The sequence below is a fragment of the Notamacropus eugenii genome, chromosome 5, assembly GCF_028372415.1.
Source record: "Notamacropus eugenii isolate mMacEug1 chromosome 5, mMacEug1.pri_v2, whole genome shotgun sequence".
Taxonomy (NCBI): domain Eukaryota; kingdom Metazoa; phylum Chordata; class Mammalia; order Diprotodontia; family Macropodidae; genus Notamacropus; species Notamacropus eugenii.
Genome location: NC_092876.1, coordinates 360,147,763 through 360,164,535, shown reverse-complemented (window position 1 = coordinate 360,164,535; position 16,773 = coordinate 360,147,763). Strand labels below are relative to the sequence as shown.

General features: G+C 40.3%; 1 protein-coding gene across 4 annotated transcripts in view; it reads left to right on the top strand.

Moving 5' to 3' along the window:
• Positions 1 to 13,208, top strand: part of DZIP3 (DAZ interacting zinc finger protein 3) — a 114,936-nt gene extending 101,728 nt beyond the window's left edge. For 3 of the 4 annotated variants that reach the window (XM_072614054.1, XM_072614052.1, XM_072614055.1), the window contains 6 exons: positions 1,270 to 1,395; positions 2,434 to 2,573; positions 5,071 to 5,191; positions 6,000 to 6,143; positions 7,869 to 7,961; positions 12,575 to 13,208. In XM_072614054.1, the coding sequence (XP_072470155.1) occupies positions 1,270 to 1,395; positions 2,434 to 2,573; positions 5,071 to 5,191; positions 6,000 to 6,143; positions 7,869 to 7,961; positions 12,575 to 12,685 (735 nt within the window). In that variant the 3' untranslated portion in view covers positions 12,686 to 13,208. The remainder of the gene's footprint in view (positions 1 to 1,269; positions 1,396 to 2,433; positions 2,574 to 5,070; positions 5,192 to 5,999; positions 6,144 to 7,868; positions 7,962 to 12,574) is intronic. The other variant, XM_072614053.1, reaches the window with a different exon arrangement.
• The last annotated feature ends 3,565 nt before the right edge of the window (positions 13,209 to 16,773 follow it).

The following is a 16,773-nucleotide window of genomic DNA, read 5'->3' as shown; positions in this document are numbered from 1 at the left end:
AAATATAAAGAATGATTGCTATTATGGCTTTGGAATCCAAGAGACCAGACTTTATTCCTGCCCCTGACTGTGTGACTGGGGCTAAGATGCTTCACTTCCCAGTCTTGTAGGCAGTCTTTAAGATCCTACATTAATCTGTGTTGGTGGAGGGAGGTTCCACAAAGTGAGTTCCCTACACTAAAACCATAAGTCTACCTCCCTTCCCCTGCCCCCACATTTTTATTGTTTATAAATTATAAAGGTTCATTTTGTTTTTGCTAAAAATTGAGGAATAATGAATAATGCTCAGATTGCAGACTGCAATGCACCTGAAGTCTTTATAGGAGGAATTCTAGCCCAGTTATATTTAAATGTCTTCTCTAAGGGTTGCCTAATCTCATTGTATTTTTCCCCCCCGTACATTATCTGTCCAATATTCAGGGGCCCTTTAAGGATAACAGTTCCTTAGTATTCTAGTCCAGCTTCATGTAATGCTGAAATTTCTTGTGTGACAGCTCCCTAGACTCAAAACATCCCAAAAGCCATAGCGTTTGTTCTACTTCCTTTTTTAGGCTTCTTCTTTGTCCTCTATAGTATGGCCAATCTCAAAACCTCCTGTGTATCCTCCCAGAAGATCAGTGAAACCAGCAAGCCTTCTTCTGCATTCAAAGTGCTCTGCCTTTCACTCCTCTCCCATTCCAACTGTGAAAGGTCAACATGTACCGGGGAATCCTAGCACATGTTTGTGACTTCATGCTAATATACAGGAGAGAAATGGGTGCCTTCTCATAGTTCTGGCATTCGGCTGTGAAAGGAAGGAGTTGGACTAGACTATCTCTAAGGTCTCTTCCAGCTCTAAAATTCTGTGATTCTATGAATGCTTAGTGGAATTAAGATAAAATGACAAAATGTCAATATTTGCACTCAGCATGGACACATGATAATTCAGTCAGGGTTTCCTTTTCATAGAAAGAATATTGGAGCTGAGGGGATCTTAGAAATTGTTTAGTCCAGTTCCCAGCACATACACACACACAGCTTTTACAGATGTCTTGATACTCTGAAACCCTTGGCACAGTGCCTACTTTTAATGCAAGGTAGATATTTAACCACTTATTGAGTTGAATCTCCCTGCCTTTTTATGTTACTTATGCACTCAAGCACTTAGATTATATTTCCAGTATTATACATGATTCAGCCCCAAATATTCTCTACATAGCCCATTTTAACCCCTCCCCTGCACTCACCCACTCACACACATGCATGCACTCACTCTCTCTCTCATTACAGATGCAGCATTTCTTGGGAAAGCATATCATGAAGGAAAATTCCTTGAGAGCTATTCCCAATTCTCCTCAGCTTGCTTCATCATACTCTGGAGTTGGTTCTACTACTAGCCAGGCTAGACCACCTTTGGTAAATAAAATTATTTATTTAAGAGGTATATCATAGAGAACATTTTCTTTTTTATAGCCAAGGGTGGGCTTTGGGGAAATCCTTGAGAGTGGTTGCTATAGTGGTCTTTGTAGGTCTTGTATTTTGTTTCCTCTTCTGTTTCAATCTCCCTGATACTGGAAGATGGAGGAGTAGAGATAAGGGTTGCACCAGAGCACAGAAAACATTTGTTATTTTCACCAAATGGCCCCACACGATTCCAAAAGATAGTTGAAAAATTCAATCACAGAATCACAGAATGTGAAGGGATCTCAGAAATCAGCGGGTCCAAGAGTTCTTAACCTTTTCTTGTGTTGTAGACCCCTTTGGTGGTCTAGTAAAGCTTGTAGACCCCTTTTCAAAATAATGTTTTTAAATGTAATACAGTAAATTACATAGGGTTAAAAAGAAAACCAGTTATATTGAAACAAAAGTGTAATTTTTTCCCTTCCAAGTTCATAGATCCTCTTAAATCTATTCATAGACCCCAGGTAAAGAACTCCTGTTCTAGTCCAACCTCTCCTAGTTCTGGACAGAAATTCATTGCAAAGTACTTCCTTACAGGTCCTCCAGCTCTGCCCTGTGATTGAAATCCTCCAGGGGTGGGCAACTCTTTACCATTTGAGGAATCCAATTCTATTTTTAAATGGCTCTAATTGTTAGGAAATGTTTTCTGATATTAAGTTGACTTCTCACTGTTTTCTGTTCTCCCAACTCAATGTCCCAATCTCCCATCCCCTCACTTTTGCACAGGCTCTCTCATGTGTGCCTTCACACCCTAGAGGCCATTACTTTTTTCATATATCAGTCCATGTGGCACCTTCTCTCTTTGGTGGTTCTCTTACCCTCCACCCCTAATAGAATGTAAGATTTTTTTTTAAGGTGGGAACTATTTTTGTCTTTGATCTCCCAGCCTTTAGCCTAGAGTCTTACCCATATGTAGATATTTGAGCATCTATGCAATGTTTGTTGTGTTGAATTAAAAGATTTCCTATGACAATGACATTATCACCCTTTCAGGTGACAGGTATGGCCCAACCTTTACAAGCACCAGTGTTGGAAACTGGAATTTCTGAGGCAGTCATGGGAAATGAGCGCATCAAGATCAGCTGGGAGAGGATTATGGATAAGCTAAAAACTGCCTTTCCAGAATATAGCAGGTAGTATTGCTTTAATGGTAGGCACAAGTTATACGGGTTACTACTGAAGCTAGGTTTACTTTGGTGATGTATTTTGAAATAGGTGTATTTTGTTATTACAGAAATTTGGCCGTTGCTTTATCAGGTTCTCAGAAGGAAGCAAGGAAAAAAACATTAATTAAATGTCTAGTATGTGTCAGGCATTGTGCTAAGAGCTTTACAAATATTATTTAATCATCACAATAACCTTGGGAAGTAGTTGTCATTATTTTCCTCATACAGTCAAGGAAACATAGACAAACAGGTTAAGTAACTTGTCCAGGGTCACACAGCTAGTAAGTGTCTCAGGCCACATTTGAACTCAGGTCTTCCTGCCTCCAGACCCAGCACTTTCCACTAAGCCTCCTAACTGTTTCTACCAGAGGACAAAGGAAATATTCGGAGAAGGAATTGGTAGAAGAGAAGTAGCATGGGCTAGTGGGAGAAACCTGGACTCTGGACTGGCTTGTGTCACTAAGAAGCTAGTGACTTCAGTGAGTCACTGCTGTAAAATTCAGGATTTTGATCTGTTAAAAGAGGAGGGTAAAATCTGTATCTTCTGCTTGATTCCTGGGGCTGCTGTAAGAATCTGAAAGCTCTGCAGCACCATAGAAATGTCCAGTAGTATCATGATCACAACTGGGAATTTCCATTTCATTTCTTGCTTCTTAGGGTGTTAATCCTAAACCTTGATTCTAGGTTAGCTCTGCCCCTCTTGAAATGACCAGCTGTGGAGTATACATCTAACCAATGAGACATCCTGGTAGAGTGGAGAGAGAGTGCTGGAGGCAGGATGGTTTGAGTGTAAATCCTACCTCAGATACTACCTGTGTGACCCTGAGCAAGAAATTGAACCTCTCTCAGCCTCAGTTTCCTTATCTTTAAAATAAGGGGGTTGGACTTGATGGTCTCTAAGATCCCTCATAGCTCTAAATCCTAGCACGAGATCTTGTATTTATTAGCTGTGTGGCTCTGGAGAAGTTACTTCACCTTCTGGGCTTCAGTTATTTTGAGAGTCATCAAGTTATAGGGAATAGGGCCCTGGACTTGGAGTTTGGAAGCCCTCAGTTCAAATCTTGCCCCTGCTACTTTTTAGCTGTGTGAAACTGATCAAATCACTTAACCATTTTGTCTGTGATGACTAGTAAAGTTCCTTTTACCTCTAATTCTTTGATCCTATGAACCTAAACTTATACAGTCTTTACAGGCATCCAACTGTAACAATTATCTTGAAATGTCATGACTGTTATACAGACAAGAACTTCTTTTTCTTAGGTTTAAGGTTGCTGCTTTTTAATGTTATTTAGTGGCATTAGTTTCTGTGTTCGGAAATGTGGTGGTCCCAATTGGACTTTTCCTAGCTGTGACAGTGGTGATAGGCCTTTTAGCTTCTCCACTTGGAAGTATCTTCTAATACCACTTCTCTGCAAATGTAAACAATTCTGATCATTGAAAATCTCTTCATATGAATGAAGTCCTGTATTTTATATATCTGTAAAACACAATATACATTGTACCATGTTTCAGGCTTAAATTAAGATCTAATAAATTCACAACAATAAAATTGATGGTGAAAATAAAGCACTAGGGCCTGATAAAGAATTCTAATTGCAGTAATAGCAAAAGAAAATTTGTTTTATAAACATTTTAGAGTTGATAGTAACCTTAAAAGTAATGTAACTCAACCCTTGTAGTTTGTGTAGGAGAAAAATGAGACTCAGAAATGTTAAACATCTTGCCCAAGCTTACACCAGGCTAATAATTGGTAGAACCAGGATTTGAACCCAAGTTCAAGACTCTCAAATCTAGTGTTAGTCCCATTCTATAGCTGCTTTCCATGATATTTACATTGTAATCCATTATATGGATGCTAAGATGGGACCAGGCTTTGGGTCACATGATATTGAAAAATGTGAGAAAGCAAGATTATTACTACCACCATCACCACCTTACATCTATGTAGTGCTTATGTGTTAGACACTGTGCTAGGCACTTTACAATTAATGATTTAATTTGATCAGGTTCCTTAGTTCTTTTTGAGCATTTCAATATTTCTGATGAAAACTCTTTGTGTTTGCAGAGGAGCCAGAGGACCCTATAACAGCAGGATTAAGGAGGAAAATGTCAGTTCCTAGGGAGAAACAAGTTGAGAATCATAAATTTATCACATAAATAAGTGAATGGCAGATTGATTTTACGCAGTGCCCTTTCACCATCCTTTCTGTGACTTAACATTAAAGTATCTTTGGTTGGGGAAGAAATACTTGACATATTAGCACAGCCTAAGCTGTGGGGGCCTTGAGACATGTAAGGGCTGAGTACCAAGTGTTTCTACATGGAGTTCCATGGTAATCAATCAATTTTTAGAACAGGGACACTGGATGTGAAGCCTGTAAGATGTTTTCATAGAGAGATCAGAGTGCACATGCTTATGGGATGATGAGAGTTCCAGGAACTTGTTATATTTGATCTCTTTCAGAAAGGAGCTCACAGACCTTTTACGAAAACTGAAGGATGCCAATGGTAGATCCTTGATTGGGCTAACATTTGATGAAATAGTTCGTAGAGTTTCCCTAATGATTGAACCTAAAAGATCCCAGGTAAGAAACTCCTTGCCATGACCCTGTGCAGCCTCCAAGAATATTGACTGATTTAATCACCTCAACTTTAAAAACTCAGCAAAGCAACCATTTGTTCAAGAAATTTTGGACCATTCATTAATGGTTTAAAAAAATGAGCAATTACCATTACTCTTGATCCACTGATCCTTTTGGAGAAATCCAGGCAACTGGGCCTGGTAAAAATCAAACCAGCTCACCTTTAATTAAATTTGCATTATTTTAAAGGAAAAGAAAATTGCTGATTTTCTGGGAAGACTTGTTTTGTATAGGACATATAGAAACAATTTCCATTTTTTTTCTCCTGCTTTCTTTATTATCCTTTGGAAGTTGTTTTTAAAGAGGCAAAAATCACCCTATGTTGAGGCCAGATTTATCAGGAATCTATGAATCAAAATGAAAAGACTTCCTCTCTTAACCTTCTGCATACTATTAGATCACTTTACTCAACCCCAGAAGTTCTAAATGTTTTAGGGCAAGCCTGCACGACATTTGGCCTGAGGGTCATGGCCTGCTCTCCTGCTTGCAACCCAAGAAAGAATTTCTGGCTGCCCATGTAAAATGTAGACTACAGCTCAGGTCATCCTCAGGCCCCAAGGCTGTTCTCAGACAGAGCTAATAGGTCTCACTGGCCCTTTATTAAGGAGTGATTAAGAGTCCTAATACCCTTGGGCAGGCCTACACAACATGCCTCTTTGGCAGAATGCGAGTGGCCTGTGAGCCATATGTTGCACAGGCTTGTTTTAGGGCCTTAAGCACAGAATATTCATCATGATATTTTCATTTTCAGAACCAAGTACAAGGCGTGCAGAGCACTGATTCCATTCCTCCTAGCCATCCTCAGCCTAAACCCAGCATTGACCAACCCCCACGCTCTGCCTGGAGACCCCTCAACCCACAGGTCCCTGTGGCATGGGAAGGGACCAAAAATTTGGTAACATAGTTTGATTCCACAAACTTTGATTAAAGTACCAACTCTGTTCTGGGCCCTGGGAATACAAAGATGAAATAAGACTGCACCTCAATTCAAGGGGCTTGTAGTCTAAAGGCAGGGTTAAAGATTATATAGAAATACATATAAAACAAGGTGGGGTACCATGAATGCCAAGAAGACATTCATATAAAGTACCATGTGAAATGTGAAGTGCAATGGATCACTTTTAGCTGGGGGAGAAGCAAAGCCTTAATAGGGGAGGCAGAATCTGATTTGAGATTTGAAGGAAGGGAGGGATTTCACTGGAAAGAGAATCCACTTAAAGCATGGCATCCAGGGAGATAGGGGGTGAGGGAGAGAGAGGAGGGTGGTAGAAGCAAAGGCTTAGAAGTAAGAGATGGCAACATGAGGAAGAGGGATGATGGCAAGTTCAGTTATGTCATAATATAGACTAGTGTGAGAGAAAACCAAAAAAGTGAGCTAGAGTCAAATCATGCCAGGCCCCATAGTGGGTAGCAGGTATTTTTTTTAAAATAGAGGAGTGATGTAGTCAGAGAAGTGGAGAAGGAAGATTACAGAGGCATCAATGTGAAAAGACAGATAGAGTGTTCTTGAGGCTGTTATATTTGTCAAATAAGAGGTATTGAGAGCCTGAACTAGAGTAGTAGCAGTAGGGAATAGAATGAGTAGTATATAGAGGAAGGATAAACCTCAGAGGAAGATTGACATTTGGCACCCAACTGAATTGCACCTATGTGGGCCTCAGTTATTTTGAGAGGCATATGAATGAGCCAAAGATTATTCCAGCTATGGGGGATGTGAGGATGTTGGTATCTAAAAAATAGATGTTAGCAGAGAGGGAAAACATTGAAATAAACTTAACGTATGTGATTTTGAGGTATTGGTGAGCCATCCGGGTGGAGAAATTCAGCAAGCAATTATAAATATGGGACAGTGTCTGACACAGTATATGATTAATAAATAGCTGTTGATTGATTTATGAAGTAAAGGTTGGGAACAGAGGTTAAGATTTGGAAGTTGTCCTTATAGAAATGATCATTAAAGGAAGGATGATGGACATAGAATCTGAGAAGAAGAATTTAGGGAGAGAAGATATGAGGTCCAATGACAGAGTCTTGGGGGAGTTCATCAGTGGGCAAGTTCATCAGAAAATAAAGAGCCAGTGAAGGAGCCAGCAAAGGGGTGGTCAGAGGAGAAGCTTGATAGTAAAATGCCATGAAAATTAAGGAAAAAAAGCATAGCAAAGAGGAAATGGTCAGCAGTATTCAATTCAAGAGATAAGACGAATGAGTACTAAAAAATGGCCATTGATTTTGTTCATAAGAAGGATATTCTTGATCTTGTTAGAGCTGGAAACTAGATTAAGGGGTTGGGGAGATAGCAGATGGAGAGCAAGTTAAGATAATGAATGTAGAATATTATTTCTAAAAGTTTTTCTTTGAAAGAGAAGAGAATGAAACTAAGAGGGTAGCAGGGTCAGGACAAGATATTTTTATATAGAGGACATCTAAGTTTGTTTCTAGGCCAGTGGAAAGGATCAACAGAAAAGAAGTTGAACATTTATGAGAAATAGGAAGGACATAATGGAGGAAGGTCCACAGAAAAGACAGAAGGGCTTAGCATCTAGAGCCATTCATTCTGGTTGGTCAGAGTGGTATAGCTCAACAAAGATAAAATGTGCTTATTTGTATTTCACATACATAGGGTGATGAGGAAGAGCCTTGTGTGATCTGCCATGACAACCTCACTCCAGAAAACCTTTCTGTGCTGGCTTGTGCTCATAAATTTCATACTCAGGTAAGTTATTTAAGTTCTCCAGTTGTCTAGATCAGTATTTGGTAGGCTGCCATCTGCTCTCTGGTTTGCAGTGTACTGTAAAGAAATCTCAAAAAAATAAAAACCAGATACACACAGAGAGAAGTATATATTTTATGTGTGTTTGTACACACTGCATACACACATACATATATACACTTTTATATATACCCAGAAAGCTCTCTCTATATATACATATATACACACATACACATACTACATATATATACACTACACATGTATGTGTAGTGTATATGTGTGTATGTGCATGTGTGTGCGAGTGTGTGTGTATGTGTGTATATATGTATATATAGAGAGAGAGCTCTCCAGATATGTGAGAGAGAGAGAGAGAGAGAGAGTGTGTGTGTGTGTGTGTGTGTGTGTGTGTGTGTAGAGAATAGGCCTCAAAACAAGAAAGATCTGAGGTCAAATATACTTCTGATGTTTACTGGCTGGATGACCCTGGGCATGTCATGTTGGTAGAGGAAATTTCTTTGTTAGGGTTCCCTTCAGCAGTGAAATCATAGGTTCAGTTCTTATTTCTGTCCTCCACGACATCTAGATTTCAGCAGAGGTATTATGAGAGATCTCTTGAACTGATCAGTGAGTACAGTTCTTCCAGTGGCCCAAAACTCTAAAATTAAGGTGTAAATCAGGGATTCTCTCTTTTTGAGGCTTATCCTTTTTGTTTACAAGTCATTTTTGTTGGCCTTCCTGCACCATTTGTTACTACTGCCTACCCTGTCCTTGACACTCTCTTACCCTTTGCCTTCTATGACACTGCTCTCTTGTGCTTCCCTCGACCCTCTGACAGCTCCTTCTCTGGCTCTTTCACTTGCTCTTTGTGTTCTTCCTTCTTAAAAGTGAGAATTGTGGGGATTGTGTGAACCAAGCTGACACCATTTTGTAAAACTCAAAATTCCATTTTGAGACCTAAATTTCATTTTCCTGTAAATTCCACCTGCTTGCTAATTGTAGGAATTAAGTGACATCCTGTATCACATGTGGAAAAGTCCACCTGCTTGCACTGTCCCCTCTCAGTTCTCGAAACTCACTTATCCCCCTCCCAAATTGGAAAGCCCTTAATTTTTCCTCCAATTATAAATCAGATTACTTAATCTTGTATCCTGTATTATATCCTGTTACTCATTTTCTTTAACTGCTTAATAGAATGTCTCCTTCTGTATTTGGGGCCCAGTGCTAAGCTGAGGAGGCCTGGTTTCAATGTGTTACTCAATTGGCATGTATTGCTTAATAAATCAATATGCTTGGAAGCCCCTCAGTTATTTCAGATTTCACCTGCCACAGTATCGCTCAAGGTTGTCTTTGATCCTTGTCTCTTCTCCCTCTACACCATCTCTTTGTAATCTCATCCATGTCCTTGGCTTCAACTATCCCTTCCATAAGGATGACTTAAATAAATACTTACTTAGAAGTACTGAGACAAATTTTAAGTTGCTACAAGGAAAGCAATTGTGACAGTAATGTAAAAGAGGGAGGATTTATCAGTAAGACATGTTTAAAAATAAAAAAAGCTTTTGAAAATTAGAATTGGCCAAAAATGAAATGCAGTGCTTCTGGAGGTAGTGAGTTCTCATGCACTGGAAATCTTTAAGGGGATTCAGGAAAATCATGTCAGGTATGAATTAAGGAGGATTCTTACTTTAAGAAGGGGTGTTAGATAACCTTTGAGGTCCTTTCCAACTCTGAAATGGTGTGATTCTTAGTAAGATTACATGTCCCTTCACAGGTAGACACAGCCACATGCTCATTTGGAGCACAGCAGTGACTCACATCATCCTCTTGTCCTTTATACATCCCCTCAGCAGGGTTGGGAAAGGCTTTTGCAGGAGACTATTCCCTGTTCAGCACCATTTCCTCACATCATTTTCGTTAAGCGCTGGACAAGACTAGTTAAATCACCTTGGGCTCTCTCTGGCAAGTACTGCTCCCTGGACTCAATTCTACAGGAAGCCAGACTTTACTTGGCTTCTAAAATATGAGTGGTTAGAGACTTGCCTTCAGCTCTCCTTAATCATCTTATAGATAAAGATAAGTATAATAGTGGCAGACATTTATGTAGAGATGTAAGCTTTGCAGAATCCTTTACGTACATTATCTCATTTGATCCCCACAACAGCCATGTGGTTGATGGGCTGCAGTTGTCTCCATGTTACAGATAAGAAAGGAGGCAGCTAGGTGGTGCGGTGGATAGAGCACCAGTGCAGGAGTCAGGAGGACCTGAGTTCAAATCTCACCTCAGACACTTGACACACTAGCTGTGTGACCTTGGGAAGGTCACTTAACCCCAATTGCCTCATCCTTATCTCCAGTCATCCTGATGAATATCTGGTCACTGGATTCAGATGGTTCTGGAGGAGAAGTGAGGCTAGTGGCCTGCACAGCCCTCCCTCACTCAAAACAAAGTCAAGTGTAAGTCATGTCATCATTTCTCTGATGGCATGGTCTTCTTTGGCAAGGAAGGACAAACATACACATATGAGAAAACTAGGCCTCAGAGAGGATAGCTGGCCTGCTCACTAGTACACAGCTAGGTGGTGTCAGAGGCAGGTCCTTTGATTTGCTTACATGCTTTGTATCACCATGCTTCTCCTTTTGGTTGTTCCTTGTTATCCATTAGTATGCCTCTGATAGCTGTTGGCTACATGGTACTGTGCCAGGTGGTGTTACTCAGAACCTTTCTGATGATAGCATCCTATTCCTTATTCTCAGGCCCTAGCTGTTAACCATTCTGTTCATATTTCCATATGCTTCTTCCTAAAGAGAAACCAAGACTGTGATGGGGAAGACTCCAGGAGTAAGAATCCCAGTAGGTAGGCCTCTGCAAGTGTGTTGAAGCAGCACTCTAGTGTACAGGGCCCTCATACTGGTGTGCTGTAAATATTCTCTGTCATCCTTTATCCAGAGGATCACATCCCTAGCTTAATGATAGTCTGCTATGACTACACAGCACAAGAAGCAGCTAAGCATGGTGCCTAGGCTTCTTGTATTTTCCTTTTAAGATGTTCAGAACCTGAGTGTTTGATGTTAGAATAATGTGAGGCAGGCAGGCCTTTTGTGGATTCTTGGCATTTATATAGATTAATCTAACTCTTGGCTCTGCTGCTGTACAAGTATTATCGATATACAATTTGTAATCTGGGCTTTCTGTTGCAGAGATGTAATTTGACACGGGAAAAGATAATCTTATATGAGGAAGGTTTCTCAGGGAAGTGAACAATAGCCAGCTCATTCAAGCCCTAGCCATAGAAAACTATTTCAAAGATATACGATACAAACTGGAATTACATTTTGCATCTCTGCACTGCTATAAAGAGAGATACATAGCATGCCTAATCCTGAAAGATCACTGAGAATGATATTTCTTCTTCCCCACTTGAATTTTTAAAAGAGACTAAAAACTAGGAAATAAGTTTTCATGCAAACTTAGTGTACTAGTTGCCGTTGTCTTAGTGGATAAAATATAGGTCATTCATTCAGTTTACCTTTTAGGGATGGATCCTCTATTTTCCATTTTGTCCCTCCCATTCCCCTCCTCTCTCCTCTCTGACATATGATTCATTACTTCTCTCTGCCTTGTTAACAAAGATAAGATGGATAGCCAGCAAGTCATTGAGATGACTTGACAAGTAGCCGGTTCATGTCCAGGAAGTCTGAAAGCAAGATTCTCAGCCATTTGCCTGTCCTATCACAGTTGTCAGTAAGACACCAGTCCTGAAGCATATCCATCATGAAGGGGATTTTAAATTAAAACATTAGCCCTTTTTGTTAATAGGTATTGAGTTCTTTCCTTTAATACAAGTATACAAGGCATCTTTGGACAATGCATGGGGGAGGCCTGTATTAGTTATTTGTGCCTATGTCTTGATGGTGTATATGTAAGGGGTTTTCCAAGTGATGAATATGGATAGGTGGATGATGATGATGATGATGATAGCTAACATTTATATAAAATCTGCTATGTACCAGGCACTGTGCTGAGCACTTCTCAAATATTTTATTTGATCCTCACAACACTCCTGAAAGGTAGATATTGTTACTTGTATCCCCAATTTGCGGATGAGGAAATAGGCAAACCAGAGGTTAAGTAACTTCCCCTGGGTCACAAAGCTAGCAAGTATCTGAGGCTAGATTTGAAGTCAGATCTTCCAGATTCCAGGCCTAGTACTCTTATCTGACTACACCACCTAGCTGTCCCCAGTAGAGCAGTAAAAAGAAATGGAAACTGGATTTGAGAGCCATGGCATGTTGTGGCCTTAAGATCCCCTTGGGAGTTAAAGGCAGGAGAAATAGAAACATGGTGACTGTGAAAACATTTTCCTAAGCAGGGAAAATAGGGTTACTGGTGCCAGCTACATTCTCTTTCCATGAGGAATTGTCACCAAGAGGAGAAGGGGCTTCGCTACAGAGTGGGGTGGGACTAATGGCAGTAAAGAAGGGGATGGGAAGGAGCAACTGTCTTGGAAATTTGTCAAGTAAGACTTGGGAGACACTAGTATAAATGGCGACAGCTTTTTTTGGCGTAGTAGGTATTTCTCTCTCACTGATTGACTTGTTTTCTTTTTCATCTATAGTGCATTAAACCATGGCTGAAACAACAGGGGACGTGTCCTACATGCAGACTCTATGTTGTGCTGCCAGAAGAATTCCCGGGTCTTCCCAGCCGACACATACCCAAAATCTGATGCAAGGGGATAGGTGGTGTGAAATGAGAGCAGTTTCTAGTAATGCACACAGCTGTTCTCTAACAGTGAGGATGTGATAAATCTTCAAGGTTTGCAGTCTGCATTCATTATATGTAGGCAGAATTTGATTTTAAAAATTGAGTATCTTTATACTTTCCCTTTCCTTAGTAGGCATATCTTTCTGCTCCAAGTGCAACAATTGATAACATCCTAGCTTTTCAAACAATGTCCTATTGTCTTTAGTTTTTACTAGCTCCCTTTCAGTTATAGCCATCTTTTACTGAAATGGAGAAGAGAGACTTGTGCAAGAGATAAAGATGAGCATTGAAAAAGTAGGCACATTCACAAGCTGTGAATGAAAGAAATCCACAGATTACTCCCCAAATTGTATTCTTCCATTAGCTTTGATCTCTAAAATCATTAGCATGTAAACTAGAAGCATAATTTAATTGTTTGAGTTTTTGCTTTTTCCCCTTGCTTCATCTTTCAAGGCAGATACTCTTAAATTACTGGGCACCAAAAATCAAAGTAAGAAGGAGTTAGACTATGTTTGAAGGTTTCACCACCTCATCACTTTCTATAAGCAGCCTGCTTTCTATGTCCAACACTGTTTTCTTAAAGGCCACTAATATTCTCATTATCAAGTCCTTTTCTATAATCTTTGGACATTTTGCAACATTTGACACTATTCACCAACTGCTTCCTCATTTGGCTTCCATGACACTAGTTCTCCAAACTTTCTCCATCTATTCATTAATTCTTTCATTCGACAATTTTATTTTGCACCTGCTGTGTGCAGGTACAAACATTTTACCAGGTTCTAGGGGGAGATTTAAATAATTGGTTTAGAAAAGACGTTGTCCCTTTCATAGTGCTTACGGTTTAGTAGGGGGATAAGACACAAGTACAGATAATTATAATATAAAATGTTAAAAAAGTAAACTACAAAGTTGTATATTAGAATGATCTTTGTCTCTTCTTTCTCCTCCCCTCCCTCACTCTATCTAGGTATGTCCAGGTTTTTCGCTTTACCTCCTTCTCTTGATACACTGAGTGTAATCTAATCCACTTGCACTAAAATTACTTCTATATGCATGACTTAAATCTTGACTTCCACCAACCCTTATCTTTCTCTTAACCCCCATTTCTATATTGACAGCTGTCATCTGCTCATCCCATTAGCTTTTCGAACTCCACATCAAAAACTCACTTTTTACCCCAAATCAGATAGTTTTCCTGACTTTGATGTTTCCATTAATGGGCCCACCATTCTTCCTGGCCTTCCATCTTCCCTTTTTCCCCCCACATCTAATCAATTGCCAGATCCTATCGATTTTTATATTCACAATATCTCCTCCTTCCACCCTCTTTCTCTTGCCACTGCCACCTCCCACTTCCTGTCCCTGGTGTCCCTTTCTTGGACTACTGCCATAGCCTCCTACCTGCTTCTGGCTAGACTGGACACCTCCTTCTCTGTTCACTGAGCATTTCTTGTACTTCTCACTCCCTTGTACTTCTGCTCTGTTACTCCCTTTACTTGAAATGCTCTACAACCAGACACAGTGTCTGCCTTGTCAAAATGTTTCCCATTGTTCAAATCCCAGTTCTTATACCAACCCTTCATGAAGCCTTCTCTGACCCTCTTTCCAATCAGTTGTGGTTACTTCCATATCTGAACTCCAATAATATGGTTTTATTACTTTATTATTGTGCTTCTACTTTGTATTATATTTATAAACTTTTCCTGTGCCAACTACTATACTATAAATTCTTTGACAAAGCCCTGGGACAGGCAGTGTTTCGTTTCTTTGGGTATGCATTCCTCCCTGCTGAAGTAGGGAGATGGAATCCCCATGACTGACTTATTCCCCATGGGTGGTTGAGGGAGTGGGGGCGGACACTGAAGCAGAAGGATAGGTTCCCCCCTTTTCTCCCATGGCTCCTCAAAGTAGGGCTATCTCTTCTAGGCCCACTTTTCTTCTCCTGAGATCTTACCCCCAACATGCCCTTTCCAGTTCAGCCCTACCTCTCCCTAATTCCTCTCTTCCTCTGCTTTTTAGAACCACTGTTGTTAACAAATTCTGTCATTCTAATCTTCTCACATTCCTCCCCTTCTGAAGACCTCGCCTCTTGGCACCCTCTCCGATGCTGGCTTTTTCTCTAGTACTTTATGAGCGTAGGGCCAGGAGGACTTGGTCTGTTTCTTGCTCTCCACTGCCACTTTCAGAACCCTCTCTTGGCCATTTCATGCAGGACCTAGCCCCTCTTCTACTTCACACTGTCTAGGTCCTGAGCCTTGTTACTGCTTTTGCTGCTTGTTTGTTGTCACTCCAGGTCAATATCCTTCCACTACAGTGTGTTCAGTATGTGGTTTATAGCTTTCCTTGCCCCAGATCACAGCTTTCCAGTTCCTTAACTTCCTCAACTCCCATGACCTCTGTTCAACCACAGTCAGGAGTGGTCTAGCTTTAAGCCACTCTCCTCCCCAACTAAATTTATATTAGATCCTGGGATTTCTAGTTACAACAATGGCAGGCATGTTTTCTTCCATTTTGTTATCAACTACAGTACCTAGCACAGGGCCTTTCATGAAAGTAGGAGCTTCACAAATAGGTACTAACTGTTGAACACAGACAGAGGAGGGAGAATTAATGGAAGCAGGGCTTGATCCACAAAATAGAGAATTGTTGAATAATTAATATGTGTTCACTTATAGACCTGAGTTCCCCAAGTACTTTTTTCCTCCCTTAAAAAGTCTCTATTTTCTCCCATTTGACTGCAGCCAGAGAACGTACTGATTGTATGTATTTTTGGATTTGTATGGTTGCACTCTTATGTCAGTGCCTGGACTAAGCCCCATCACCCAGATCTTAACACTGAGAACTGTTATAATTGTAACTGCAACAATTGTCACTGAGACTCTCTTATTATTAAAATGAATATGGTGTTATGTAAGTACTATTCCTTCGTACCAGCTCCAGAATTACAAGAATTCAGTTCTTCTGTGAGACGAATGATTGTCAGACCATGGTCATGGTCTTGGTTTCACTTACCTATGAACCTTAAGTCAACAATTTTCCCTGTAAGCTTTCAACCAAATGTGTCATTAAAGTTTTAAATCTCTTTTTGAGTCTGTCTTTTAGAACCCTGGTATAAGTGTATTTGTAACCAGAAAGTTTTTCAAAAATAAAGTCATCCAGACTTACAAATAATAACAATAATTGTCATTTTTGTAGTGCTTCCACTGTTATTGAACACTTTCCTGAATCAGTAATCCTGTGAGTACAAGGGTTTTCCCATGTTGCTGATGAGAACAGGAGGGTGGGGGAATGGGAGGAGGAAGCATGGTAGTGGAGTAGAAAGTACATTGGCCTTGGTGTCAGAAGAGCACTGAAATTGGAGTCAGAAGACCTGGAATCAAACTCTGACTTGGTCACTTACTACCTGTGTAACTTTGAGCAATCACCTAGCCTTCTGGGCTTTGGTTGGTTTGCTAATGTACAAAAGGAGTGGTTTGGGCTAGATATTTTAAGGAAGTATTCTTAAGGTCGATCCTAAGACTGAGATTCAAATCCATGCTCTACTATTTGCTAGCTTGGGGCATTCATCCCAGAACTGATGAGAATGGATGCCCTAGATCAAGCTCTGCTACACAACTGGGTTTGGAAGCCTTCACATAGGAGTGTACTGCTCTGGAGTTCAATACTGCTCTGCCCCAAATCCCTGCAACTGTGTTCTAGTCCTCCATCAATCCCTTTATTTCCATGTGAGACATGCTGCTTGTTCAGCCTTGGTTGATCAGAAACCCATTAGCTTCCCCTAACCATCAAATGTCCAAATGCCAGACTTGTTGCCCTTTGTAACTTACCCAGAATGAGAACCTCAGATACCAGGGGTCTTTCACCTTCCACCTTTTTTGGGCCTTTTTTGAGGCCCAAACATCAACTCCTAGACCTCTAACTATCATCACCTCATCCAAGAAGGGTATTTGACACCAAGCCTTACTGGGAATAATACAGGCATACCTCATTTTATTGCGTTTTACAGATAGTGTTGTTTTGTTTTTCAAATTGAAGCTATTTGGCAAG